At 51.4% G+C, this 27520-nt stretch overlaps 2 protein-coding genes across 5 annotated transcripts in view; one reads left to right on the top strand and one right to left on the bottom strand.

Annotated features, from left to right (window-relative positions):
* The window catches only part of LAMB3 (laminin subunit beta 3), a 31165-nt gene extending 14222 nt beyond the window's left edge, over positions 1-16943 (top strand). For both annotated transcript variants that reach the window (XM_046904273.1, XM_425827.7), the window contains 20 exons: positions 2724-2838; positions 2958-3031; positions 3268-3459; positions 3849-3912; positions 4207-4382; positions 4609-4729; positions 5017-5205; positions 5290-5445; positions 5976-6172; positions 7210-7321; positions 7582-7951; positions 8116-8276; positions 9184-9392; positions 10464-10667; positions 11261-11405; positions 12281-12488; positions 13463-13604; positions 13865-14041; positions 14307-14460; positions 14649-16943. In XM_046904273.1, the coding sequence (XP_046760229.1) occupies positions 2724-2838; positions 2958-3031; positions 3268-3459; positions 3849-3912; positions 4207-4382; positions 4609-4729; positions 5017-5205; positions 5290-5445; positions 5976-6172; positions 7210-7321; positions 7582-7951; positions 8116-8276; positions 9184-9392; positions 10464-10667; positions 11261-11405; positions 12281-12488; positions 13463-13604; positions 13865-14041; positions 14307-14460; positions 14649-14785 (3303 nt within the window). In that variant the 3' untranslated portion in view covers positions 14786-16943. The remainder of the gene's footprint in view (positions 1-2723; positions 2839-2957; positions 3032-3267; positions 3460-3848; positions 3913-4206; positions 4383-4608; positions 4730-5016; positions 5206-5289; positions 5446-5975; positions 6173-7209; positions 7322-7581; positions 7952-8115; positions 8277-9183; positions 9393-10463; positions 10668-11260; positions 11406-12280; positions 12489-13462; positions 13605-13864; positions 14042-14306; positions 14461-14648) is intronic.
* CAMK1G (calcium/calmodulin-dependent protein kinase IG) lies at positions 15271-27120 on the bottom strand. Of its 3 annotated transcripts, XM_040652982.2 has the most exons (14): positions 26964-27120; positions 23343-25230; positions 23135-23252; positions 21433-21561; positions 21035-21109; positions 20657-20795; positions 20433-20556; positions 19850-19925; positions 19194-19306; positions 18908-18986; positions 18516-18603; positions 17386-17771; positions 16736-16866; positions 15271-15915 (listed from the first exon to the last, which is right to left on the bottom strand). In XM_040652982.2, exons 3-13 carry the CDS (start codon positions 23224-23226, stop codon positions 16773-16775), a joined length of 1395 nt encoding a protein of 464 aa, XP_040508916.1. In that variant the 5' UTR covers positions 23227-23252; positions 23343-25230; positions 26964-27120; the 3' UTR covers positions 15271-15915; positions 16736-16772. The 3 variants fall into 3 exon arrangements, with proteins under 3 accessions (XP_040508916.1, XP_024999693.2, XP_004935038.2); XM_025143925.3 differs by lacking the exon at positions 23343-25230; XM_004934981.5 differs by lacking the exon at positions 23343-25230 and having other exon boundaries at positions 15271-16866.
* Positions 27121-27520: the final 400 nt, after the last annotated feature.

Below are 27520 nucleotides of genomic sequence, written 5' to 3'. Positions count from 1 at the left end.
ACATACTTTGATCAGAGGCCATCAGCTTCAGGTCATTTGAGATTTTCTGCCCCTACACGTGAGGAGGGAGAAGCGAGGGAGGAGAGCTGATGCCAGGCACCCCCCATGCCCAAGGTGAGAGCAACGTGAGGCAGAGTGGCAGCAGGGCACAGGGATGGGGCTGGGCATCCCCATACTCTGCCAAGTGTCCCAAGAGTGTCTTTGGCCTTTGTCACCCATGGGTACGTGTGTGTTTCCACTCATGCAGCCCATCCACACGCACACTTTCCATCCCGATTTGCAGTCTTGCTCTGCTTTTCCATGTAATATATGGTCATCTTTACAATGGCTGTTTGTTCTGCATGCATTACTTTTTCTCCACCACTCACTTGTAAAACAGGACTCTGTTCTCAGCACGCTCACTTCTCCTCTCAAATGACCCCCTCATGAATTACCTTTCTAAAGACTGGAAAAGATTTCCTTCGTTCCCAAGATCTCCATGACCTGAATTTTGGGTTGCTCCAAGGGCAGCACTGAAGTCAATGAGCTTTCTAAGCAGACCCATCTGCAAGCTACCAGAACTCACCGTGGCTCTTGGTGCTTCTGGTTTGCCACACTGCTGGGAGCCTTTGCTGCTGGGCAAGAGGGGTAGAGATGGAGAGGGACCGAGTTTAGAAACTGTGACCTACTGACTTCCATTTTGTCACACACTCTCACAGCCCTGCTCTATTCCTGGCAATGCTGGCTCTGATGAATCCATTGAGGCTGTTTCTGTGCTGGTAAATATGAGGGGGAGAATTGGGGAAAGGTGTGCTCCTAGGAAACCTTCCTTCAGACCAGAGCTGGGCTGTCATTTTTGGTAATTCCCTCTGTCCCAGGGAACTTTGAGACACATGCACAGTCAGTAATAGTGAATTCTCCTGTTGTGCAATAGAGGAATTTCACAATTCGCTCAAAGTACATGAAATAATTTTTGCTTTCCAGTGTTAATTTTGGCCTTAATAAAGGTGGAGGGTGGGAGTGGGGGAAAAAAAAAAGCCAACTTTCCACACTCAGGTCCGTGGCTGCCCTGTGGGATAAAGCAAGGAAACTGGGAATTGGCAAAGATTGCTGCACAGCCCCCAGACGTGGTGGGTGTGAGCTGCCCCTTTGCTCAGCACTGAGTTCTGAGTGTGACTGAAGCCAACGCCGGTTGTAGCTGTGGGATGTGCTCATGTCTGTGGCTGTGTGAATGGTCTCAGTAAGCATGCATGAGTAATTCCTAATGAATAATTGAGCTGACATTAACCTTTCCCCTTGCAGAAACCTGTCCTCCCCCTGTTCTAATCACAGTCAGAACTGCTGGGAAGTTTAATCATTATTAGCAGTTGTTTGCCAGGTTACTTCTGTGGATAATTGCTCTAGCTTCCCTGCCGTTTTGCTGCTAGCGGTCGTTACCTGCAGTGAGTTCCTCTGCCTGGGTCAGGGAATGGTGCTTCTGGGTCAGAGAATGGTGCTGCTGGTTCCTATTGGCAGAGCTGGGAGGAGGTGGTGCAGCCAGGGAACTTGCACGATCATGCAGTTGCAGGTCCGTGTTTGCTTACTTTGCAATGTTGTTATAAATGTTGTAGTTAGCCAACTCCTGTTCTGGGGTATTTATAGCCAGAGAACATAAAGAGTGGAAAATATTGTGGAAACAGATCGGTTTAAGCTGAGCATCTCTTCTCCATGCCCAGCACAGTGCTGAGAGGCTTCCAGGCCAAAAACTGCCTTCTGCTCAGAGCCAGCTCCTGCCTTGGGGCTCAGCTAGGACCTTTTCCAGCAGGCAGGATCTGTGTTTGGGTTTCATCCACAGAAGCTGTTTGCAGCCTTCCCATTCAACCACCTCAGCTCCACCTGCAGGACCCCCTGCTTTGGTGATGCCCTCACCCAGCCCATCTGCTGCTCCGTGCCGCCTCCCCCCTTGGCCATACCTTCCCACTCCCTGCCTGTTGCTCAATCCCTCTCTGTCCCTTTCCAAATGTTTCTGAGCCCACCCATGTGCTGCACGTACCCAGCAGATATTCAGAAGCACCGGCACAGCGTGTTGCTTGGTTGGTCAAAACCAGGGTGTTTGTTTGCTCCCCGGGGATCCTGATTTCCCCAGTCCCCGTGTTGTCTGTGCCACGTCTCTGTTTGCTACTTGAATGAGTTGCTTAAGTGAAGGGCTGAACTCTGAGCCACTCGACTTCCCACCCGCTGACTTTTCACCCGCTGAGCTGTTTGCTGCCACTGCTCTCCGAGGGGAGAGTGCAGAGGTGGCTGAGCCCCTCTGGGATGTGAGAGGAGGGCCCTTCTGCTCCCCCAAGCAAATAGCTGCTCGGCCACGGGCGAGGGGCAAACTGGTGCTGAAAAGCTGCCAAGAGCTTTTTTTTCAAGACCTGCAGTTTTGGAAGATGATTTTTAAACAGTTTTTTTTTTTTTTTGTGATGTTTGCTAGAAGTACGTTTTGGTCAAACCAGTTTTTGGTTTTAGTTTTTAACTCCTCCGTTCATGAGTTTCCTCTTTCTACATGGAGCGTGAGGGTAACCACTGTGTTCCTGGGTACCACTTGGCACATGATGGCGGTTCTCCAGGTCTCCAATAACTCAGCTCCATTGATGCCATGCGCTCTTCAGTGATGTCCCCACTATGTTGGGTCCTTGCCCAGTGCCAGTGGGGTCTGCATCAAGGCTGTGCCCTATCCGGGCTCCCACCTACCTCCCACCCATCTTCTCTCCTTGCAGTGGAACATGAGATGCTGTAAGTGCGACTCCCGGCTGCCGCACGCCCGCAATGGGCACCGTGTGGCCAACATGCTGTCCTCTGCTGGGCGTGCACGCTGGTGGCAATCCCAGAGTGGTGAGTGCTGGGTTCAGTGAGTTAGGGGAAAGAGGGGAATGGATGGCTCGGCTTATGCAGCCGAATGGTTTGTTTTCCTGAAGTTCTGCATCTCTGAGGCCATCTCTCTGTGCCCACAGGCATGGAGCACGTCTATTTGCAGCTGGATCTGGATGAGAAGTTCCAGCTCAGCAGCATTGTGCTGGATTTCAGGGTTAGTATGCAGCAGTGCAGCTCACAGGGAGTTGTGGGTGGATGGGCATTGCTGGCTCCCGGTGGTTCAAAAATTGATGGAGACCCATAGGACACAAGGTCTTCGAGGGGAGAGGAGGGGAGGGGAGGGGAGGGGAGGAGGATGATGGTGAGGAGGATGATGAGGATGAAGATCTGCCCAGCCCTGGGTGGGAACCAGTTCAACAGCACCACCTTCCTCTCTCCCTGATGCTGCAGTCACCACTGCCTGCTGCGATGCTGATTGAGCGCTCCACGGACTTTGGCAAGACATGGGAGGTGTACCAATACCTGGCCTCTGACTGTGCTGCTGCCTTCCCCCACATCCCCCGCGGTGCCCCCGAGAGCTGGGGGGATGCTCGGTGCCAGCCGCTGCAGGCCCAGCACGGGTACCCCATGCATGGAAGCAAGGTGAGGTCTGGGGCGCTTGGGTGGGTTATAGAAGGGTCTCCAGCATGTGCCTGTGCCCCATAGTGTGACCATGGATTTGGGGTGGGTGGCTTGTGTGGCGTCCCAGAAACACATGGCGGCCCAAAAAACTTGTACAAATATTGCACACAGTGATGCTTTACACATCCAGTGCTGCTGGGGGGCTCTGGAGGATTCCTGTTGTTCGTAAGGGAAAGCCCTCACTCCTCTGTGGGTTAGGTTATCTTCCTGCAAAACCCTCTGCATCACTGGAGCCTTTTTTCTACCTTAAGTGGTGGCTGGGGTGTGGAGCACACCTCACTGCTCAGAGTTTGAAAAGACAGCGCTCTGCTTTTCCTGCTTTTTAAATGAACTTTTTTATTCCTTCTAAGGTGAAATTCAGTATCCAAGATCTGGCATCTACCATTACTACCTCTTACAGCCAGTCTGTCAATAGTAAGTGAACAGCCTGTTATGTCTGAGAAAGGGAGGGAAGATGCAGCCCGTGGTTTTTCAAGGGGTGACGGAGAATGCAGGGCTGGAGCAGCTCTTCTTCAAGCAAAGCTTCAAGCTGCTGTGTGCCCAATGGCTGCCCCTGGAGTGCCAAGGAGCAGCCTTTGGCCTCTGCTGATGATTCATCTGCTTGGGGTGCCGGTGCTGCTATCTCTGAGCCCTCTGTGTGCAGCATGAGGCATCTCTGCAGATGGCACCTTGGTGCTGCTGTCCTCTCACAGTGTCTGTCCCCAACAGAGCTGGGGCAGTTCACCAACCTGAGGATCAACTTCACCCAGCTCCCACACATCATGCACCACAACTACCGCTCGCCCAGCAGCTTCTATGCAGTGACAGAAATGCAGGTGCTGGGAAGCTGCTTCTGCAATGGCCACGCCGACCGCTGTATTGCTTCGAGAGACCCGCATGCCATGGTGAGCCTCGTGATGTAGAGAACAGCCCGGGGACAATGCTGCATGTAACGGGGGGAGCAATGCCCATTTTGCCCACAGCAGTGGGATGGTGGCCACGAGAATGAAGACTGTTACCCCATGTCCTGCATGAGGAGGGAGGTGGAGGGGCTTTGTGAGGAGTTTGGGAGCTTGGTGTCTGCAGGAGCTGAGCTCTGAGCTCACACAGGATAACTGCTCTCTGCCGCAGGTGCACGGGCGCTGTGAATGCCAGCACAACACTGCTGGCCCCAACTGTGGCCACTGTGCTGCCCTCTACAATGACCGCCCCTGGGCCCCCGCGGAGGACAACGACCCCCATGAGTGCCAGTGTACGGTGACAGCCTTCCCCTCTTCCTCCACCTCCTGAGCGTGAGCTGTCTCTATAGAATGGCTTCCCAAAGCATTCTGCTTCACTGAGGCTGCAGCCAGGCAATGTCATGGGTGCACTCGCACTCCTCTGCTTTGCCCAGTATGCCTCTGCTCCACATTGGGACTGTTACTGGGTGCAGAGGTGCCATGCAGGGGACTAGGGCACCCTCTAGTGACAGCGTATCCTATGCTGCTGGAGGGCCTTGCACGCTTGCAGCACCAGGTGGGCTGTTTGGTTTTCTTTTAGTGTGTAACTGCAACGGCCACTCGGCCTCCTGCCACTTCGACCCGGAGGTTTTCCACTCCAGTGGTGGGGTGAGTGGGGGTGTCTGCGATGACTGCCAGCACAACACAGAGGGGAACAACTGCGAGCGCTGCAAAACCAACTATTTCCGCAACCAGCGGCAGGATCTCACCCATCCTGAAGCCTGCCAGCGTGAGTGCCCAGTGATCCCCCCCTTTGATACCCTTTGGTTGCTCTGAAGGCAGCTCAGCAGTGCCACTTCTTGTACCTTTCCAGCCTGTGAGTGTGACCCGGACGGCACGGTGCCAGGCTCCGTCTGCGACCCGCTGTCGGGGCACTGTGTCTGCAAGGAAAACGTGCAGGGAGAGCGATGCCACCTCTGCAAGCCAGGCTTCGCCCAGCTGGCCCATGCCAACCCCCTGGGCTGCCGCAGTGAGTATGCTGTGAGACAGCCCCTGCTGCCCCTGCACCTTTGCCTTCAGGGCCATGCTTCCCAGCCAGCTTGGGTTTGGGGTTTCTAAGATGTAGCTGCGTTTTGCAAAATGTTATAAAGCCCCTTGCTTAGGCTGTGGCCTGTCTCAGGGATGTGTTTGGCCAAAGGGATAGGGAGAACAGAGTTCAAGGCATGCATAGGGCTGTGTCCTGTTACTGATGCAGGCAGCTGCAGGGGGTGCTGCAGGCGATGCGGTGCAGGCAAGCCAGGCTGTGTGCAGCAGAGGGCAGCCGCAGCTTGGGGTGGACGCTTTCTGTGCTGGGAACAGAGGTTTCTGGGGCTACTGAGTCTGGCTGCTAGGCTCGAGCAGGCAGCCCAGTACTAGAGCAGGGATGCACCTTTGTGCCAAGCTCTGTTGCAAAGGGAGGAGTGTGAGACCACGTCTCAGGCAGCAACCTCCCAGCTTTGCGAGAAGCCAGGCTGCTGCTCAGCACCCAATTTTAATCCAAAGAACCTCCCCCTGTTTCAGGATGCGCCTGCAACGTGCTGGGAACACGGCAGAATGTGCCCTGCGATGATGAGACGGGGAGCTGCTCCTGCCTGCCCAACGTGGTGGGCACCGACTGTGACCAGTGTGCAGCTGGGCACTGGGACATGGCGAGTGGCCGGGGCTGCCGGCCCTGCGAGTGCAACCCCAGTGGTTCCCACAGCATCCACTGCAACCAGGTACTGCTCTGAGCATCCTTTGGTGGTCACTACCTGTCTGTATGCCAGGGTGCTCCCTTTCATTTCAGCAATATCTATTATTGTTTTCCCTGCCATTTTCAGTGCAGCTGGGATTTTCGCTGCCAACAGAAGCTGTCCTGCTGGACAGCACGGCAGCCTGGGACGGCTCAGAGCACTGAAAGCACCCATCCCAATTTTGGGAGCTTCTGTAAATGGGCAGTGCACTTCCTAGCACAATCTGCTCTTGTTTTCCTCTTCCCATTTCCTAGAAGCACAGTGACAGGCTGCTCAGGAAAATGAAAGGAGGTGGTAATTGCGGAGGCAAGATTAAGCCGCTCTAAAAGGCTTGATGTTTATTTAGCAAGGAAATCCTAATAAGAGATCTTCACACAGGCACGGCAAGTTAATTATCCTCATTTGTCAATGGAAAGCATGTGTGTCACTGCAGCCTTAATAGACAACTGGGAAAATTATAGCTAAATGTAAAAACGCCGTAACAAAAGCTAAGAGCCAAAGATAGGTTCCAAACAGCACAGGGAGGAGACCTGAGCTCAAAAACTGGTTGCCTGTGGGCGATTCCTTTGTCTTGGAAACAAAACCTAAAGCTTTGCAGTGCTCATGAGTTGAGGCTGTTTGCAGGCCTGGCCCCACGGCTTTGCTGTTGGCATCGCTGCAGCCACATCCAGGGACATGGGCTGTGTAGAGAAGAGTGACAGCAGGCTGGTGACAAAACGCCTTATTTCCATCTCGCCTCCACAGCACTGGGGAGCTGTGCTCCCTGCTGTGCCCCTGCATCTGTTAAAAAGCACTGTGGAGTATAATCAGCTGCTTTTACTTCAGGTGCTGCTTTTCCTCTGCTCTGCTTCGCCTCTCTCCCATGCTGGGAACTCCTTTTGTGGTTTTCCTGCCCCCAGGTGGGAGATGAAGCTGACAGGTGACAGAAAGGTTGGGGAGCGGCTCAGCACTCACCGGGGAGGGCTTTCCCAGGAGCATACTCAGTGCTGAGTCTCCTGCCTGATGTCCTTCTCCTTTTTCAGTTCACAGGACAGTGCCAGTGCAGAGAAGGCTTCACGGGACGGACGTGCTCTGCTGCGCAGCAGCAGGTCTGCCCAGATAGGCACTTTGGAGACGTCAGGGTAGGCTGCACAGGTAGGGAGCATCACGTTCACTTTTGGCACGGTGTTTTCTTAGCACTGTGAAATCACCACTATTCTGGAAAAACAGCACTTGCCCCATGTTCTGACATCAGCATTCTCCACGCTATTTCACCTCTGTCCCCGGCACTGTGGGGCTACCAGGATGGGTCCCACTGCACATTGCATTGCCATCCAGCTAGCAGGATCTGATTTGTTGTTATTTTCCCCTTTCAATGGGCTTCATGTCTTTCCTCTCCCCTTTCCATCCCCCAGAGTGCAACTGTGACTTCCAGGGCACCGAGGACGTGGGGTGTGACAAATCCACAGGCCACTGCCTCTGCCGCCCAGGTGTCACCGGCCCCCGCTGTGACCAGTGCCAACGGGACCACTGCAGCACCTACCCCAGCTGTGAGCCGTGCCACCCCTGCTTCCACACCTACGATGGTGACATCCAGCGGCTGCGGTTGCGCCTGCAGCAGGCCAGCCTGAGCAACTCCAGCATAGGGCTGCCCGGGGGCTCCCACCTGGGTCTTCGGCTCTCACGGGCACAGGGCAGCGTGCAGCAGGCACAGGGCATCCTTGGTCACTCATCCGCCGCCGAGCAGGGCCTGGCCCAGCTGGGCAGTGCGCTCACTGCCATCAGGTGAGGGATACACTGCTTTGCTTCTGTAACTGGAAATATTAAACTGCCCTGCAGTTCTACCTGGCACACCTGTAGTATTCCAGGCTGAGAGGGTCCTGCTCTCTGCCTACATGCAGATTTCTCTCTGCTGAAATTCACGTTTTCTGCTTTTTCTTTTTTTTCAGGGAGCAAATGCAAGGCATTAATCCCAACTTTCAGTTTCTGGATGTGTCTGCCTCTCTATCAAAAGAGCTTGAAGCTCTCAACAGCAGCCTGCTTACCATCAGTGCTCAGTATCAGAGCAAGAAGACCCAGTATGAAACCAGCCGCAGCACAGATCTGTCTGGTATAGCACTGCCACTCTAAGATCTCTTCATTTGAGGCTGACAACTAACCTCAGTGGGACCATGTACCTGGTGGTTTCCCAGTGGCCGGGTGGAGGAGGTGGAGAAGTTTTCAATCTGTCAGCTTAGGAACAGCAAACATCCTCTCTCCCTCCTGTGTGAGAGATGCTTTTTGCCCTGACTCATCTCTGACCAATCTGGGGCTGTTTCCTGTGGTTGTTAGGGCTGGGCAGCTCAGTATGCAGATAGGACTCCCATGTCCCTCCCTGCCAGTGCAGCACTGTGTGCCAAAGCACCCCAACACCACAGCTCAGCAGGGGACAGGGCTGAGCCCAGGGAGGAGGTCTCATTGAGCCGGGGGCGGCTGCACGAGTAATGGCTGTGTGCAGATGGGAGGGATGGAAGGGTGGAGGAGAACCAGCAGCTAGCTGTCAGGTGCTCAGCAGAGCTAATTACGCCCTGTGATGCTGCTGGTGGTAGGCTGCCATTAAATCCCTGCAGCAGCTAATGCTCTGCAAGTGCCATCTTCTGCTGCCTCCTCCATGCCATGCTGCAGAGCATGGGGCTCTGCTCTGGTGGTGTGAAGGGTTCTGGGAGAGCTGCAGCACAGCCCAGCATCAGCATAGGCATGGCTTTTGCTTTAGTTTTGTTTCAGTCTCAGAGTCCTAAACATGAGGTCAGTCCTTCAGCAAAGCTCTGCAGCTCAGTGTACAGGAATGGCTGAAAGGCATTTGGAAATAAAAGAAGCTTTTTATTTGTGCCTTCATGACTAATCACTCTAACTGTGTCCCCCTCCTCTCCATGCACACATCCACTCACAGGGTATAGTCAATGCCTTCCTTTCGGTAGCTCTGCTGCATTTATGACTCACTGAGGCATTTGTGTCATTCACCGCCTTTATTCCTGCAGGAGCCTTTGGGACCATCCGATCTGCTCACCAGACATCCACCAACGCCAGCAGCCTTGCTGCTGCTGCTGCCACACTGCTGGCCACGTCCAGGGAGAGCCGCAGGGACGCAGCAGGGCTGGAGGCAGCAGCCGCCACGCAGAGCAGCAAGCTGCTGGCCCTCCGGGCCCAGATGGCCTCGTCTCCCAATCTGACTCCTACCGTGAATAAGGTGAAAATAGAAAGGGATTCTCTGTGCTTGTATAGTTGTCAGTGGGCCTTTTATAGGTCGAGGGGCAGAGGTCTTACCCTGTGGTTGCACATCTTTGCTCAAATTGCCCGGTGTGGCACGATGAAGTGGGCACGGGGATGATGGGTTGATGGTTAGACTGGAGGATCTGTGTGGTCTTTTCCAATTTCAATGATTCTGTAAAGACTTTGTTCGGAGAGACTTGCCCTGAATGGCAAGGTGCTGCTTGTGGACATCGGAGCAGAACCATCGGAGCGTCCCTTGCTGCGGATAGCAGACACCCAAATGCTCCCTCCACCTCCTCCCAGCCATGCACATCTTTCCTCCTAGGACTCTCTCACGTGTCAGTTCTCCTGTCTCACAGACCCACTTAATTTCTGGATGAGGTTTCTTTTCTTTCTCCTTCACTGCTTTGTTATTGCCATGGAGATCCATTTCAGTGCCTCCTAATGCACGGTTGCTGTGGAGACCACCAGCCTCCCCTTTGCTTTGCAGGGCACCATCATGTTCCCGAGCATTCAGTGGGGCTGGTGCTTGCACTGGCTGTGCAACTGCCCGTGCCCTGCAGCAGTGCCCTCTCTGATGGGTGGCAACATGAGAATGTGCCAGGCAACCAAACACACTGCTCAGAGCTCCTCATCCCACTGTCTAAAAGCAATTTACAGAGGTTGAGCAGGGTTTCCCTACGGGGGAAGAGCTGCTGTTCTGAGGGTCAATGAAGTAGTTGCTCCATGTGCCAACGTGCTGCTAGCAGCCAAGCAGATGTGCTCCAGCCACTGCTATTGCTTGGGCTACCTCTGAGCGTGCCCCCAAGAGGAACTCCTGCTGCACAGCACACAGTGTTCCTCAGCCTCTTGGGGAGAGCCGGGCAGAATGGCGGCCCCTGTCAGAATGGCGGCCCTTGACAAAATGGCGGCCCTTGACAAAATGGTGGCCTCAGCCAAAATGGCGCCCCCTGTCAAAATGGAGGTCCCTGTGAGACTCCATCTTGACTTGGTAAGGCCTCATAGCCGTGTGTGAGCCTCACCACTCTGCTTCTCTCTCTGTTTCCAGATCTGTGGTGGTTTCCGAGCGGAGACATGCACCCCAGCTCAGTGTGAGGGCTCGCTGTGCCCACAGGATGGTGGCATGGCCTGTGGGGATGGCCTCAGCTGCCGTGGTGCCAGGCCATTAGCTGGTGGGGCCCTGCGCGTGGCCGGGAAAGCTGCAGGGGAGCTGGACAGCCTGAGTGCACGGCTGCGGGAGACAGCACAGCTGGTGAGTGCTGGTGGGTCCAAGGGGTGGGCATGGAGGGGCAGCCCACCACAAAGCACCCAATGTGGGGCTTGGTCTGAGCTTCAGTCCTCTGCACAGTGTCTCTGCCTCTTCCTGGCACAGGGCACAAAGAGCTCCTCTTGATGTATTTCCAGCAGTGCCAGTAGGTGTGGGAATGTCACTAGCAAGCTGAAGCTTGGCCTCCTCATGACAAAAGGGTGAGGGATGTGGAAACACCTCAGAATCTGCAGAGCTGCCCTAATGTTTGATGCAGCCCTCAGTGCCTGTGTTCGTGCTGCTGCACCTCTTTTCTACAGTCTCCAAGGGCTTGTGCAGATTAAGTGAGATTTCAAAGTCATTCAAAATCCATTTCAAATGGGTTTCCAAAAGCTAAATGGTACTGCCTCTTTTGGGAGCTTTCTTTGCAAATCCAGCCCTTAGTCTTTAACATTTGTGCTCCTTGAAAACGATGGCATGTTAGAAATGGAAATAGTGTAATTTCAAAGTGACCTGCTCAATTCACTCAGGGTTTAGGGAGGGCTGTTGGGATTCCAGGTCAAGTAGGAATGACTCCATCAGGATTTTGGTTTTTGCAGATTAAAACGACGGAGGCGTCTGCTAATCAGATTCAAAGCAATGCCTTACGGCTCATAGAACAGATGAGCATAACAAGAACCCAGATCGAAGGAGATGTCCGGCGTGCCCAGCAGTTCATCCAGCAAGTTCGGAACTTCTTGTCAGGTAGCAATGTGCAAGCTCACAGTGTGTGTGTGCCGGTTGGCTTGTGCATGGAAAACACAGTTTTCACAGTGATATTATGTTTGAGAATAGTGCACAAAGGAGTCACTGAGCAGCTCACCCCAGCTAGGCTCTCAGCTACCTGGTTTATCCAGACTGCTCTGGGAGTCTCTCACTGTTCTCAGGCCTGAGGGCAAACCATGCCCATGACAGATGCTCCCCAAAGGTTTGCAGTCAGCACTGACCACAGTGTAGAAGAGTTAACCAGCGACCTTATGGACAGGAGAGAAATGGACATCTCTCTGGGACAGACTGCTAATCATGAGAGAATTCCTCATTGTCCTATAAACCAGTGGGATGACTTATTGTTCACAGACAGATTGTAATAACATAATAAGCCTCATGAGCATTAGCTGAATAAGAAAATCAGGTCACTTGGTGCTGCCTGGTGTTAATGATGAGGGAAGATATTTGTGAGCTAATCACTGGGCTAATATCCCTTGGGCTCTGCCTGATTCTGATTCCCCAGATTTATTAACTTCTTTGTGCAATAAAAAGGACTTGTGTTGAAACACAACCTTATCTAGTCAGTGTTGCAAGCCCTGCCTGTGCTCTGCAGGAACGTAGGGCACAATTGTGCCTTGGTCCCTCTGTGCTTTCCATTTGGTGCTCCGTTTCCATCAGGATGGGGCAGATCACGTTCATGCTGAGCTTGCCTTTAAGGATAGGGACTTGAGCTGGTGGATTGAACCAGAGTAGATCCTGGCAGCTGTCTGAAAGGAAGAGATGGTGTGTGAGAGCACGCTGGACATCTGCCTCCACCCTCCTGCCTTTCACCTCTCTTCTGTGTCTGATGTTGTTCCTCTGTTTGCATGCAGACAAAGACACAGACCCTGCAACAATCCAGGAAATCAGTGAGTTTGTTCTGTCTCTACGTCTCCCCACGGATGCTGCTGCAGTCCTGAGAAAAATGAACGAGATTCAAAATTTGGCTACCAAGCTGCAGTGCCCAGAGGACATACTTGCCCAGACGGCTGAGGACATTGCAAAGGCCAAGCAGCTGCAGCAGGAGGCAGAACAGGCCAGGTCAGCTTGGCTGAAGGCTTTTGGCAGCTGAGGGTCACTGAGCCAGAGTGAATGTGCTGATGCTCAGCTGGGGTGAAATCTCACTGTGCTTCTATGTATGCATGGTGGCTAAAAGGATGCATTTGCAGTCTCTACAGAGGCTTCTCTGATACTTTGATTCAAATAAGGATCTGGCTGCCAAGAATAGATTTTATTATGGATCCTAGAGCAAGAAAATCTATACCAAAAGTAACAGAGAACTTTCTCTATTTCTCGAGACCATGTAAGGGGAGATGATGGGGTTGCTCTGTTATTGATATTGGTGACCCACATTCTAATCACACAGGAGAGCACAAGGGGATTAAATGGGCTATTTGTTTTCTGGGTGAAAGTTGGGAGGATTATCCTATGGCCCCTTCAAAAGCAATTACACAGTGCCCTTGCAAATTTGGAGCATCTGCTTTGTCATGTGTTGACTTTCAGCAATATCCCAGTGAGAAGGTGAGTGGGATAAGTATGTAAACTCCTTTATAGTGTCTGACACCTGCTTAGCCTGCTGGAATTGATGAGACAAAGCAGTCTGGCTTCTGTTATGATGTGGAATACCGATGAAAAACCATGACACTATGGGAAGCTCTGTCCCCCACTCTGAACAGTCCCAATGAAAAGCAGATAGTATTCAATGAAATTGGTTCCCTTTAATTTCCCTTTAATTCTTCTTCCTGCACCCTTGCAAAGCAGATGTTTCTAGATCTCTCCCCTTCTCAGTTCATTTTCTCTGTTTGGGGATATGAAGTGGAAGTAACACTTCTCTTGAATGGAAATCTGCTCTATGGCTATACTATACTGTGTGTGGATGTGTGTGGGGTGATCACAGCCTTCTCCATTACAGTATTGTCTTGCTTCTCCAGCTTGCTTATTTTGCCCCTGTAATCCTGACACCCAGTCCACGCAATTCTCCACATGCACCCTGGCTGTTTCTTGTGTTTCTTCAGGAACCGGGCAAATGCTGTGGAAGGCAATGTGGAAGAGGTTGTTGGGAATCTGAGACAGGCAAACACGGTGCTGCTGGAGGCCCAGGGGGCTATCAGGGGCTCAGGTTCTTCCCTTCGGTTCATTCAGGAGCGCATAGAGGAAGTAAGTGGTGTTCAGTGACTTCCCAAATAACAGCACTGCTCGCTGCTGCTTTGCTGCTTCACAGTGTGGTACAGCCCTGTACCAGCAAAGTGGAGAAATGGCATATTTTGTGTAAAAAATCCCTATTCCCTTTTGGGTCTCATTTGTCTGCTTCTCTGTGCTCCAGGCCTGCTGCCTGAAGGAAAACTGTGGGCCCTCAGTGCACAGAAGAAAGTTTTTGGTTGCTATTTCCTTCTTAACATGGAGCATTCTGCTTGTAGATCGAGGCAGTGCTTGGTCCAGCTGAGAAGAACGTGGGCTCGGTGGCAGCCCAACTGGCTGTGCTGGCGGAGGGGCTGCCTGGGCTGCAGCAGACAGCAGGGCAGAACCGGCTGCGGGCTGGTGATGCGCAGCAGACAGCAGCAGCAGCAAGTGAGGAAGCCAACGGGGTTCAGCAGGTATTGTGGCCTTGCACCATGCTCCCTTCAGCTTTCTCAATCTTAATGCCTTTTGTTGAAGACCTGTTTCTGCTCTCTGTCCCACCTGAGGCAGAGCAGATGCCAGTCAGCATCTTTGTGAGCACATTGTGCATCTGCATATTAATGTAATTGCAGAGGTCTTGCACAGTATCTCTTTAGTATTTAAAATGGGTTCAACATTGGTAAATCTTCACCAGTTTATTTGCTCGATCCTACACGTGCTGCCTAATTTACTTTTCCCCAGGCTTTCCAACAAGTGAAGGATATGTATGCGGAGCTGAAGAGCAGGCAGGGGCAGAGCCCTGCGCTGGGAGCACAGGGCAGCCGTGTGCAGAGCATAGACCTGGAGGCAAAAGCTCTCTTTGAGGAAACGTGGAACATGATGCTCCGGATGGAAAGTAAGCCTCTGAGCTCGGGGTGATGGGCAGGTGCACTGGGGTTTCTGGGTGCCAGAGGGGTTGGGGTTTTCTGGGGGGAAGAATAGGGGTGCAGGAGGGAGGAGGGGCTCAGCCCAGGAAGGCAGACTGCACACAATGCCTTCCTCCAGTTATGATCTCACAAAACCTTCCCTGTCCTCTCTCTGCAGCTTTGGAGACAGAAATTCAGGAAAGCAACAGAGCTCTGGTGGCCAAGTCAGCCAGGCTGTCAGGCCTTCAGGAGCAGGTGGGCAGGATCCGGGATGCCATCCATAAGCGAGTCACCTACTATGAGAGCTGCTCCTGAGTGAGGCCGTGCCTTCCTGCTGCAGGCACCAACTGCTGTGTTGATTCCCATTTTCTGGTAGGATTTCTCACCTTCCTAACGCCTGTATATTTAGCAAATGAAATTTCTGTCCTTTTGGAAAGGAGCTGCACCGAGCCAAAGGTGCAACCCCTGGGCAGGTTTGTGCTAGTTGGACCACTTGAAGCTGCCTGAGCATGGAGAAGAAGGACAGACACAGATCTGATGGCAGAAATAGAGAATTTTATCTCCATCGTATCTACATAGCAAACCTCTATTTCTACAACTAGGACAAATGCAATCTCATACTCAAGATGTGTGAAGTTGAATGTCTTCTTTGACTTTCTGCCACAATCTTCTTATTTACTGTGTAACACTTTGCCAGAAAAATATCAGAGGGAGCAGTTCTGCAGCTGCACGGGGGATGCTTCAGAAGGGACTTAATAGACCATTTCCACATCACATTTCTACGAATAACCAAGAGGCACTTTACAAAACAAAACTCAGCTTTATTAAGCAAGTATTTATTGTGCAATTACAGACTTGGAAGCAGGGAATTCAGACCTCGCTGTGGTTATTATCAGACATATGGAGGTTGCTAGCAGGTTGTCTCCTTTTGTAGCTGAAGTGAGAACCACGCAGCCTGGGCAGCTGCTTGTCACCGAGCTGCAGAGAGCTGAAGCCTGGGAGGAACCAAAATCCAAGGAATGGGAAGGATGCAGGTCGTAAAAATAACGGAGCTGCCACTGAATAAAACTCTGCATGGCTTTGGTTTATAGGATTTATGCTGTGCAGTGCACTTGTTATGCATCGGACAACTTAACAGTATACAGAAAACAAAAGCTTACAGCATTGAGCAATGTTGTATGGATAATATACACTGAGTATGCTAGCAGCAGCCTCAGACTTTCCCTTGCTAAAGTGCCTTCTCCAAGCAGTAATGATCCAGAAGCACGCCGAGGTCACTGCGCTGATGGATTCCCAGCATTACTGTGCTGCTCATCACTGCGTCGCTGCTCTCCGTGACGCTGCTGCCTGTCAGCCCCTGGTGGGACACAACATCCTTTCTTCTTGCTTGCACTGTTGATGTCTGGCTTTGAAGTGCAGAAAAGAGTAAAACAGCCCTTCTGTTTCTGCAAGAGTGAGAATTTCAATTGGGAATTGAACTTTGTTTTGCTAGGCTGCTGCCTTCACAATGTGCTCTGTTAATAGGCGGCAGCAGCATGGGGGTTAGGAGCAACTTAGATCCTTCTGTATGCTGCATTTATAAAGGGCTGATACATGGCTGATCACTGGGATTGACCTCTTTGGAGTCTGTAGTAGATCTTACTTGCATTTGTCTCATCTATTGATCCTTTGTACATTACAGTTCTGTCCGTGTGATCTCATCAGTAGAGAAGGTCATAAAAGATGATAAGATGCAACTCACTTGATGTAGTTTCCAGGGAGATTTATGCTGGCACATGCTCCCCTTTTTGGAACACCTTCTCAGCCAGAATCTAATAGCAGTATTTCCTACTGCTTATACACAACATGTCTCAAATGTTAGCTTCGGAATTAATCTGAGCTATGACCAAACAGGAGGAAACTTTCATTTTCTTACTTCTCCGGTATTTCTTGCTCACCTACAAAACCAACATCTCCATGCCGTGCTCTCTGCTAACACAGCAACTGGAACTGACCCAGCTGGATCAAGTCTGGGCCAGGAATGGGCTGTTCAGGCAATAATTGCCTTTGAAACCAATTGATTTTAGAGCTAGTGGGCTGGCCCATATGAAAGTAAAAGGATGACTTCTTCCTCGAGAGATGGCTTAATTAGGACTTTTTCTGTTACAAAATACCTGCAAAATCAATTTGTTTCTGTACAGTCACTTTGCTAGTTGTGCCTTTTCCATTTTCATGCTGTAATGGGTTTAATTGCAAGCAGCTGGCGTTGGGATGGTGTGCACTTACCGCTGGCAATGGGAGATCCCGCTGGCCGCCTTCCTCATCACATGATCAAACAAACTCCAGTTTGCCCAGTGCCACAGTGAGATGAGTGCTTACCCGTCTTCATTGGAACGAGAACTTCTGATTTGAAATGGCTGGATGGAAATGAGAGAATTGGAAGAGAAAGATGGGAAAAAAAATAAAATAAACAGCAGTATTTATGATTGTTCTGCAGGTGAATTAAAGTTGTGTTTTTAATAGAAAGAGTGTCAGCTGCTGAAAGCAAAGTAGAGCTGGAGCGCAAGTCAACACTGCAGCAAAGGCAGGGTCCGCTCAGCCAGCAGCTGCTGAGTAATTGGCATCAGCAGCTCTAACCATAGATCATCTCAGTTTCTGGAAAGCAAATGCACTGATGGCAATGGCAAACCAATCCCCCACCGCCTCAGCTCACTGCAAGCCTTGCTGCGTAGCCTGGGCACTGTGCCTCACCTGCTGCTCATACAAGCACAAAAAAATGCTTGGCTGGGTACTGGTGCAATGTTTGCTTCTGTCGTTTTCCTCCCTCCTCTCTGCTCTACCTGGAGCTGGCAATTTATGTGCTAGGCAGCAACTTCCAGGCAGGGTTAGTCCCATAAGCTTTGTCAGAAGTTACGGCTGATGATGTGGATACCTACTGGGATTTTGCAGGCTTTTTAAGGAGCACTGTCTCAGAGCAGAAGGATGCCTTGGCTCTCTCGTGCCCTGTGCACACTGGGCTGCAGCCACACGATCTGGCCGGTGGGCTCTGGTTGTCTGGCGATCCATTCACTGGGGGGCTTTGCAGCTTGCCCTCTCTCATTCCTGTGCCTTCCTCCAACGGAGCAGGAGGGGCTGGACAGGGCACCTGGGGCAGTGACATGTCCTCGTCCTTGCTGGGCATTGCTGGCTGCGTGGTGTCGGGTGTGCTGGGTCTGGGTGCCTCGGAGCCTTGTATAATCGGGTGGGTGCTGCCAGCCGCAGCGTGGCCATTCATGTGCAGCTTCCTCATGTGGTGCACCACGGCTGCGGCATTGAAGGCTTGCTGGGGAGGAAGAGAAAAACCCCACAGTGAGCACTCAACGGTGCCGGGCTGTAGGACAGATGGATGGACGTCATCCATGTGAAGCAGCAGCAGCAGGGTGGTAATGGTGAGCTGCTTGGTGCTGCTGGAATGTTTGCACAATGTGCAGAAAGTGCTCATTCCTGGCATAAACACGGTGGATACCACAGCCTACAAACTGCTGATGCTTTTGAAGATTACAACTCTTTCTAGATAAGGAAATCGGGGAACAGCTGTAAATTACCCCGCAGAGTGAAACGGAGACTCAAGCTGAATTTTCAGTGTATTTAAAACACTCTTAATTCAAGTGGTTCCTACGATATTCCTCTCTCCATCTAAATTCCTACAAAAGCTCTTTTGATATAGATTGAAGTACCAGGGCTGAAAGGAGGAGAAGCTGGATTAAGCTCACAAAAAGATCTGCTGACGGTGTGCTGATTTTGTTCATCCAGCACAAAGACAGCAATCCTTTCCCCAGCCCTTGTTTTGTTGGCAAGGGCACTGTGATGGCACTGTAGTGCAATGTCCACGATTAACTGACCAGCATGCACTGCAGTAGGGAACACTGGTCCAAGCATACCATAAAGATTAGCTGCATACAATTTTCAGACAACTTTTGGAGGATTTTGGGTGCTTATCCATGATGGAACCTTGCTTGTTGCTAGATGGCAGCAACTAGCGTTTGCTATTGAAATGGCTCTGGGCTCCCAGTGGCAAACAACTTACCCTCCATTTGCTCTTTGCAAAGTTTTTCTGAATCTGAGTGCTGACAGATGGGTATATGTCACGGTGAAGGGCTGTATTTCCATTAATCCTGCAGATGGGGAGAGAAGAAAATGGGCTCGTAGGCAGATGGCATTTGTAAGTCATTCCACATTCTGGAGGCAACTAACTGCTTTGTACATTCAATCAGCAATAATTAAACCCAAAGGAAAAACAGCAACAAAATGTAACACAAACACACACTTCAAAGCTCGGAAAAGCCCAGAATGGGATTTCTTCTTTGCCTCTGTTGATGGAGACAAATATTACGCCAATTGCATCTTTAATTATTCATCGTTTTCTTTGTTTTACGGAGGTGGCCAATGGCACCGCCAGGGGTTGGGGACACCTCTCACCATGGGTGCCTCAGGGCTTCTTCACAGGAAAACCTCGTGTCCGGGTTCTTCTCCAGTAGGTGTCTGATGAAATCCTTGGCTATTTGGAAAGGGACGAGAAGCAGGGAGGAAAGGTTATTTTCTCCCCATTCCACGATGCGACCCAAATAGCAGAGGGCAAATACTTGTAGATAAACATCACACTTTGGCATTGCTGCCCTGCTCTGCAGTGCTGGCAGCTGCTGTGAGCTGTCCCCATGTCTGTTCACCTGCCCCCAAGTGAAAGTGATGTGATGCTGGGCTCTACCTGAATCAGAGATGTCGTCCCAAAAGGGAGACTCAAACTCGTAGTAGCCTTCCTTGATCTTTTCAAACAGCTTGGACTCGGTCTCTTCATAGAAAGGTGGGTACCCACACAGCCTGGAACAGAGCAGAGGGGCATGAGTCCTTCAGCTGTGCATCCACATGAGCTTGGTATGGCCTGTTAGGGCTGGGCACGTGTGTGCAACACGAGGGAGTGAGTAACAGGAGGCTGCTGCACGGATCCATCTGTCCCTAAGCGCATGGGGAAAGCTGCAGAGAAGAGTTAAAAACTGTGCAGCAGAAGGACAAAGCAACAGCTGGAACAGAGCTGCATGGTGTGGGAGGAAATGAAACAAAACATACAGAGGAAGACTGAATGATAGTTAGAGGCAACTGGAGAAAAACAAAGCACAGGATGAGGCACATAATAGAGAAAATGCGATTCCTTTCATCTCCGCTCCAGTTCTTGATTCCCACCACCCCTTTCATTTCTATGGTCTGGAGGATCTGTGTGAAGGAGGAGTACACTGTGGTGCTGTCACGAGGAAGGAGAGGGCCGGCACCGCCTCCGCTCACGCTTCCATGCTGCAGGGGTGCAGGAGGCAGTGCACGAGCTGGGAAACGTGGAGAAGGGGAGGGCTGCTGCCTGCTGCTACTCACAGGATGTAGGTGATGACTCCGATGGACCAGCAGTCCACGGCTTTGCTGTACGGTTTCTGGGCGAGGACTTCAGGGGCTGCAGAAAAGCAGAAAGAAATGCAAATTGCAAGCAGTGGTAAGTTCTGAGAAGGGGAGAAGTTCCTTGTGCAGTCGACTTCTGAGAGGTCAGCACAGGAGCCAGTAAGCCCTGTGTACCCGCTGGATTGCTGTCTGCCTTTTGTATCCACTTCATGCTGTTGAATAGAAAGACCCACTGAGGACTTCTGTCTGCACCCAGAGGCTCTGACATGAAACAAAATCCCACGGTGTTAAATTATTTGTTGTAAATTTTCAACAACTGCATGGCTAACAGCAAAACGCATTGCTCTCAGAATTACCCTTTCCTTGAGCTTTTAAACACTGGGATTTTGTGGTCTCTGAGCCCATCAGCAATGGGGTCTCTGTGGGGTCCTGCAGTGCCTGTGTGACTGGTGTGTTGTTGTTAAGGTGGCTGTGTATTTTTCCCTTTCATGCTGTAAGGGCACAGCCCTTTTCCTGGCAGCCCACCATAGCAGCCCACCATAGCAGCCAGCTCTCAGCTCACCGACGTATCCCGGTGTCCCGCAGGCGGTGGACATGATGCCGTTCTGCTCCATCTTGGACAAGCCAAAGTCTGTGATCATGATTTTGGAGTTCTCTTCGGGAGTGAGGTAAAGAAGGTTCTCAGGCTGTGAATACAGAGAGCCAGAGGTTGAAATTCATGGTGGAAAAATGAAGAGGGCTACGGGATGGAGCTCGGGAGGTGTGCTGCTGAGGGACACACTGCACCTTCAGGTCGCGGTGGACGATCCCGTTTTCGTGGAGGTACTTCACTGCTGTCAGGACCTGGTGGATCACCACGCTCGCATCTTTCTCAGTGTAGACCCCCCGTTCCAAGATCCTGTCGAACAGCTCTCCTCCCGACACCCTGTTGCAGAAAAAGGTGGAAAATCAGGCAGACGGCCGTGCACTCTCCTCCACGCAAGCCATGAACTTTCAGTCCTTTCACAGCTCCTCCTGCAGCAGAGCTGTTCTCAGGCAGCAGCTCAGCAGCCAGCAGGCTCTCCTGAGTCCAATTTTGGAGCATCAGGAAGCGTTCCTAGCAAAGCTTTGACTTCTGGTGTGGCTGTGCTAAGCTGTGCTGCACTGTAGCTCTGCTATACTTACAGCTGCATCACCAGGTAGAAGTGGGTTGTGCTCTCATAGATATCTTCCAAAGTCACGATGTTTTCGTGCTTTATTCTGCAAAGACAAACCTGGGTCAGAAACGAACCTGACAAGGACCAAGTGGCTCTTCCAGCTGCAGACCCAACAGTCACATTGCTTTCAACACGAGTGACAGTTCACCAGGCTGTTCTGTGCCTGCACAACCTGCTGCATTCCCACACCTGGGGCTGTGCTGGGGCTACAAACCCAGCAGAGAGTGAAAGATGTAACTCCATTAGCATACTACTTTACACATTTATTAGAAATATTTCTTTGCATTTGTTTCACACTGGAGCCACATCTTGGGAAAGGGTGTTGGTTCTTTACATTACAACGTATGTATGTCTGTATGAACTCACTTTTTCAGCACTGCTATCTCGTTCTCCAAGCTGCTGTCCCTTGTGAGCGGGGACTTCTTGATGCACTTCAGAGCAAAGAGCTTCCCAGTGCTTCTTTGTTTCACCAAGAAAACTTCTGAAAATGCACCTCTGCAAAGAGAAGTGTGAATGGGGGGAGACTGACAGATAGGAACAAGCAGGAAAGAACAACCTGGGAGTGGCTTAACACCAAGTGGATGTTGGTTGGAAAGCTGAAGGTACATTTCCAGCAGCTCCAGAGTGAGGAAATACAATGCAAGATTTTGTACCAGAAAAAAAAAAAACCCACAATATTCTCTGTAGAGAAAAGGTTATGTTTGCATAGTTTATCATGGAGCTATATTGAGGGAGTGGACAAAGAATTTCCCTGCAATGAAATTAAGTGATGCCCTTCAGGACTGCCTGCAGTGCTTGGTACGATCCTGATAAGGGTTCAGCTTGGTGTGGCCAGGGGTGGGCATCTGCAACATGTCCTAAGCCTGCAATCCTGTTAGAGGTTTTTCTTAGGCAGCAGAACACGTGTCTTGGGACAGTGACAGTGCATGCTTTGCCAGGTCAGTCCCCAATAATCCTCATCAAATGAGCAGCAGATTAATTCATGGTGGTTAAATGGGACGAGCTGCTGAGCCTGCAACCCTGCAAGGCAGTGGTGGGTAGAGAGAGGAAGGTGAGCATGGTGGAAGTGTGCTGGTGGGATGCTACGGTAGCAAACCTATCAAACAAGGGCAGAAAACATGTAGCCCCTATAATCTCCTAAACAAAGAACACCGGGCACTGCACAGATGGGTTTGGTGGTGCATTGGTGCTGGGACCTTCTCCTTGTTTCATATCTTCCCCTTTCATCCCTTTGAGCCCTGAAGGCTGTTTCATGGAAATGCTTTCCACACTCCTGAGGGCTCTCAAGGAATGGGCAGCACAGAGGTCCCTAATCTGATGGCTGAGGATTTCCCATGGAGATGATGGGAAATTTCCAAGTGATTTTAAATCCCAGATCTCCGTTTGCTTTCCTTGGCCAGCTGAAGCAGCGCGTGTGGAAAAAATCCTAAACTCTAATACTAAATTATCCCATTAATGTAGTAGTAGGAAATGAACAACCTACAAATCAGATGCTGGGGCATCTGTTCTATATATCTGTCCCAAACAGTTGATAATAATTATGCCCCTTATTAAAAAATTATGAATCAACAAGTTGGCGAGGAGAAACCGAGCCTTTCTTTTTGCCTTCTTCCTTTGGGGAAAGCTGTTGGGTAACGTCACTGATTTCTGAGGCTGAGCAGGAACACAGTGACTTAAAGCCCAGCTAAGCTCTGGCGCAGCTGTGTTTGGAAGCCTTGCTGTGGGTTCTACAGTCATGGAAGATCTGGACATGGCAGAATTTCCTGCTGGAGGTAATTCAATTCCTCCTCCACCACCTTGGAAACGCTTTCTCGTCTCATTCACGCCAATAGGCAAATTAAGCTGTTAACTCCCAGGGAAATACCGTACAACTCGAGCAGCCACGCTCTCGTTTCATCCTTCAAGTGACTCAGGGTTTATGAGATAAATACACGGCGTTATTAAACCTCTCAGAGCCATCCCTTGACCTTGCTTGACCTTGCAGCAGCAGCAGATCGGTGCGTTCACAAGGGAAAGAGCAAAGCCTCAGCCAGGCTGTGACTGGAGGGCAGCGCAGGGGGGTACTTACGATCCCAGTGCCTCCATGAAAATGAACGTCTTTCTGATATTGCTCGTCTGTTTCTTCCAGGAGCTGCTGTCATCCTCTTCCTTGCGGCCCATCTCCTCCAGAGTGGAAGCAGGGAACGCTGCGGGGGAGAGGGGCAGAGAGCTGAGGGCTGCGGTGGGGGCTGGCATGGCAAGCAGGACTGGCTCAGGGTGCCGTGCACAGCGCTCACCTGGGTTCAGACTTTTCAACACCTTTTGGTGCTGCTTTTGCTACTTAACAGCTGTTGCTTTTGCTACTTAACAGCTGTTGGTGCTGTGCCCTGGCTGCTACGTCCACCTCCAGCTGCTGATGCAACCCCGGGTCAGCTGGGCATTGCATACTGCAGTGCTGCCCAGTCAGTGCCCTCCTCTGGTGCACGTCGCCCATCACAAATGTTCCTATTGTGCTAAAAACCCTGCTAATGAGTATGGCTGGTAATTTTAGCTAAGGCACCTGTGGCTTAATGGGTTAAAAAGTTAGGTGCAACAAGCAACTCAGAAGGATCAGAGCTGATCTAATTTATTACTTGAGAAACAGTTGAAAGAGCTTGTGACTGCAGGAAAGGGAATTGATAGGAAACATTCTGTCGATCTGCTGTGGGCAGTTTACACTGCTGTCATCTAATTGTTGTTAATTGAGTCATGACCTTCCTGCTACCCGCTCCCCACTGCACTCCGTGACTGGTGCCAGCAGTGAGAGGAGAGCCGGGTATGGGGTGAGAGCATCCCCAGCCCTGAGGAGGAGGGTGAAGGTAAAAGGAAACACAGCCGGGCTTTCACTGGCCTGACTAATCCCAGGCTGATGGTGACACAGTGGGCAGAGATGGAGGAAAACACAGCTGTGTGCAGTCAAAACCCCACCGTGCTGGGTGGTGGCTGGGCACCCGTCACTGGGGTTTGGCTATGGGATGTCACAGGAGGTGTGCTCTGTCTGGAAGCACTGCGGGCTGTCTGCCCTTGGCTGTATCCCAGCTCCCTTCTCTAAGCACTGCTGTCACACAGAGGAGATGCTGTGTGAGCTCACCGGAGTGGTGGGAGAATTAGGAGAGCTTATAGGGGACCTGGGGGGGGTGAAACGTTATACAAGTGTCTGAGTACTCTTAATAAGATCAGGTCTAACATTACAGAGCTGGGAGTACGCTGGAAGGTGAAAAAGAAGCCATGGGATGGGAAAAGTGATCAAAACACTTGGCTTATGGCGTGATGGGGATATGAAAGACATGGGCTGAAAGCAGCCACGGGCATTGCCCTCCCACAGGGCGAGGAAGGAAGCAGGAAGAGCTGCTCTGGGCTGCAGGTGCCCTCGGGGCCAAAGTGCTCGGGAAGGGGAAAGCATTGCAGTGGAGAGAGCTGAAAGATGTTCTGTGCCAGTCAGCTGAGGTGCTGAATTCCTCCTGAACCTCATTGACCTCCTTAATTAGTGTGCCTTTGGGATTTTGAGATCCTTGACACCATTTTTTAGAGGTTAATTTAACGTTATGGGAAACTGAATTGACTCAATTGCAAACAGCTGAAGGCTCTGGTCTATGAAATCACCATAGGCCGCTGTGCAATTGACCTTTATTTACTTTCTGCATTCTGAGGCGTGTGTAACTCTCAGAACTACAAATATCTACCAAAAAACAGCCGTTAACACCACGTCTGGAATCAGCAAAGTCCCAAAGTTCTCCATAAAGATGGTGACCCATCGGCAGAAACCTCCTCTGAGCCTCAACAGTGGAGTTCCCACTTTGCAGTCACCCATCCATCCCTCCCACTCCATCTCTGCAGAACCAGAACTTCACACGAAGGGAACTCTGAGCAGAGATGTCCGGCTGCAGACGGAAGGGGTTTCTGATTTAGAACGGGTTTTCCTTCTAGAAGGAAGGCAGCGGCGTGTTTTCTTCAGTCTCCCGTGAATCATCTGTTGGTCTTATAGTTTCTCCTTCTGTCGCTCCACGCACGCAGCATTTGGCTGTGCTGCTGTCTGCAGGGAGGGCTGGATGAATCGCTCTGACTCCATACACGTGTATTTGATTTCCTGCTTTCTCAGTTTTTCTCTATCACTGCGAACAAGTCATTTCCTGCCTCGCTGCCTTGCTGAGAGAAAGGGGAGTAAGTAAGTGGTGCTATTTTGAGAGCAAAATAATCCAGTGTTTGAATTGCCCAAGATGTAAAGCTGCATGCGTACTCGGGCGATAAACACTCGCCCACCTTCCCCCTTCCTCGCACCAGATCACCTTCTTTTCAATACTGCTACCTCTGCTGCTCACAGGACCCGTTTGCACGGGGCTTTGTGCAGCCCAGCTGTGCTTCTGCACTTTGGGACCTGGGATTTTCCCGGTGTGGGCTCCGTGATTTTGTCTTCTCCCATCTCTCTCAGTCTGGTTAAGGCACCTGTTGCACTGATTCAGGACATTGGATACATCTGTGGTTTATTTCTGTGTTTATTCCAACACCCTGACTCTTCTCAGCGTGTGGGTAAATGGGGTTCCATGGACCTACTGGCTCAGCTGGAGCTTTGCTTTCTGCAGGAATGCAAAACATCACAGCAAAAGTTGGGCCGGCAGCCTTTGTGCTTGGGGACTTCCTGCCCTCCTGCTGTGCATCGGACCCATCCATGCCCCTCCCTCCAGCACAGCCCCTGCCCTGCAGGAGGATGTCCACCAGCAGTGTGGTGTGCAGAGGGGATGGGACGGAGCACACCCTGCACACACCGCAACGTGCGCCGCTTTCAGCTCCCGACCCACGGACGGGTCTGGCTTTGCCCACCTTCCCACCTACCTTTAACAATGCATGAACAGCAATGTGTTAAGATCACACAACGAAATGGAAACGCTCATCAACTAATGTACAAAAGGACCCCCTGAGATGAAAAAGGACATAACAACGCTTTCATTTGTTTCCTTTCCCCCAGCATAAACATCTAAGCCGCGTGCAGGACTCTGGTCTGATGAGTGCATGCCGAAAGCAGTGGTTCCAACATTACTGCCAACCTTTGGGCTCTTCCACAGACTCAGTCAATAAACACAACTGCTGCCGTGCTCTGTCTGATCCAGCAATGACACATTGCTGCCTGGAATGTAATGAGTGTTATTATGACCTTGCTTAAATATTTCCTGTAGAAATCTGTTCAGCTCCATATCTCACGGTAACAAATCCTTCTGCAGACAAACATGGGGCTTCTGAATGGATATACTGCACTAGCGAAACGGTTGTAGGCATGATTAATAGTCTTGTGACAAAGTTACATGTGGAGGGGGAAGATATATGGATCTCTCATGATTCTGCCTTTGGAATGAGAAAGAAGTTTAAAGCCAAATATGCGTATATATATGTGTAAAAGGGAGGAGAGCACAAAGTCAAAGGATTTGTTTTTCAAGACACACCGAAGCAAGCAGTCTGCGTGTGAACGAATTGGCTGCCAGGCCTGTGCGTTTGGGGACAAAAGGCTGAGAAAGTGACAACACAGCTCGCCATTAAAGGCAAACCCACACCAAACCGCCCCACGGATTCAAAAGCAGTGCGGTAAGTCGGCGCTCCTCGACGAAGCACTTGCAAGATCACGTCTCTCAATGCGAACGTTTCGGGTTCCTACGGGAGTTCTGAAGTGAAAATGCCAGGCGGCAGCTTTCCATGAACTGCTCGGGATCACACGCGGGTGCTGCGGGGCATCGGACCGACAGCTCGTAGGTCCTCCGGGATCCTCCCTCCCATTCCGAGCCACCATTCATTCAAAAAAAAACCCACAGCCAGGTCAGGCAGCACACCGCCTGCTGCGCTGCACGGATCCGCCAAGGGAACGGTTATGAAGGAAATAAGATTTCGCTTACCCAAGTCAGCAGGAACAAAGCCAGTCGGACCCCGGCGCTGCCGCTCCGCTCCGCAGCTCTGGGGGGATTAGGGCTGCTGGTGGCAGCAGGCAGAGGCTGCGGGAGGAGAGGAGATGGCTCCGCCGTGCCGGTAGCTAGGCAGCACTTACAGGGAGTCAATTGACACGAGAATAAGCAGCTTGTGGGTGTGCATGTGTGCGCACGTCGCCGTGCATCGCGGCGGTGGTACCTGGTGCGGGGAGAGGGATGGAGCGCGCTGCCCGGCTGCACGGCCAGGTGCCGGGCTGCTCCGCTGCCCTCCAGCAGCCGGCGTGGGACTGAAACAGCGCTGGGGGGAATGCAAATGCGATTAGCCTTCATCAGGCGGGTGACTTCGGGGGATTAAAAATGCCCCGTTTGCTTCTCATGATGCCGAAGGGCTGCAGGGCTGGGCAGGGCGCGCTGCGAGCAGAGGGACGGTCCCAGCTGAGCAGGTCGGGGTGCTGCTCTCCAGCATCCTTATGTGGCACAAAACCCCAGAGAAAAATGGCACTAATTAATCTAATTAATCTCCATCA

The sequence above is a fragment of the Gallus gallus genome, chromosome 26 (genome assembly GCF_016699485.2).
Source record: "Gallus gallus isolate bGalGal1 chromosome 26, bGalGal1.mat.broiler.GRCg7b, whole genome shotgun sequence".
NCBI classification, from domain to species: Eukaryota; Metazoa; Chordata; class Aves; order Galliformes; family Phasianidae; genus Gallus; species Gallus gallus.
Note: the sequence above shows the minus strand (reverse complement) of the source record. Positions and strands in the feature narration are given on the sequence as shown.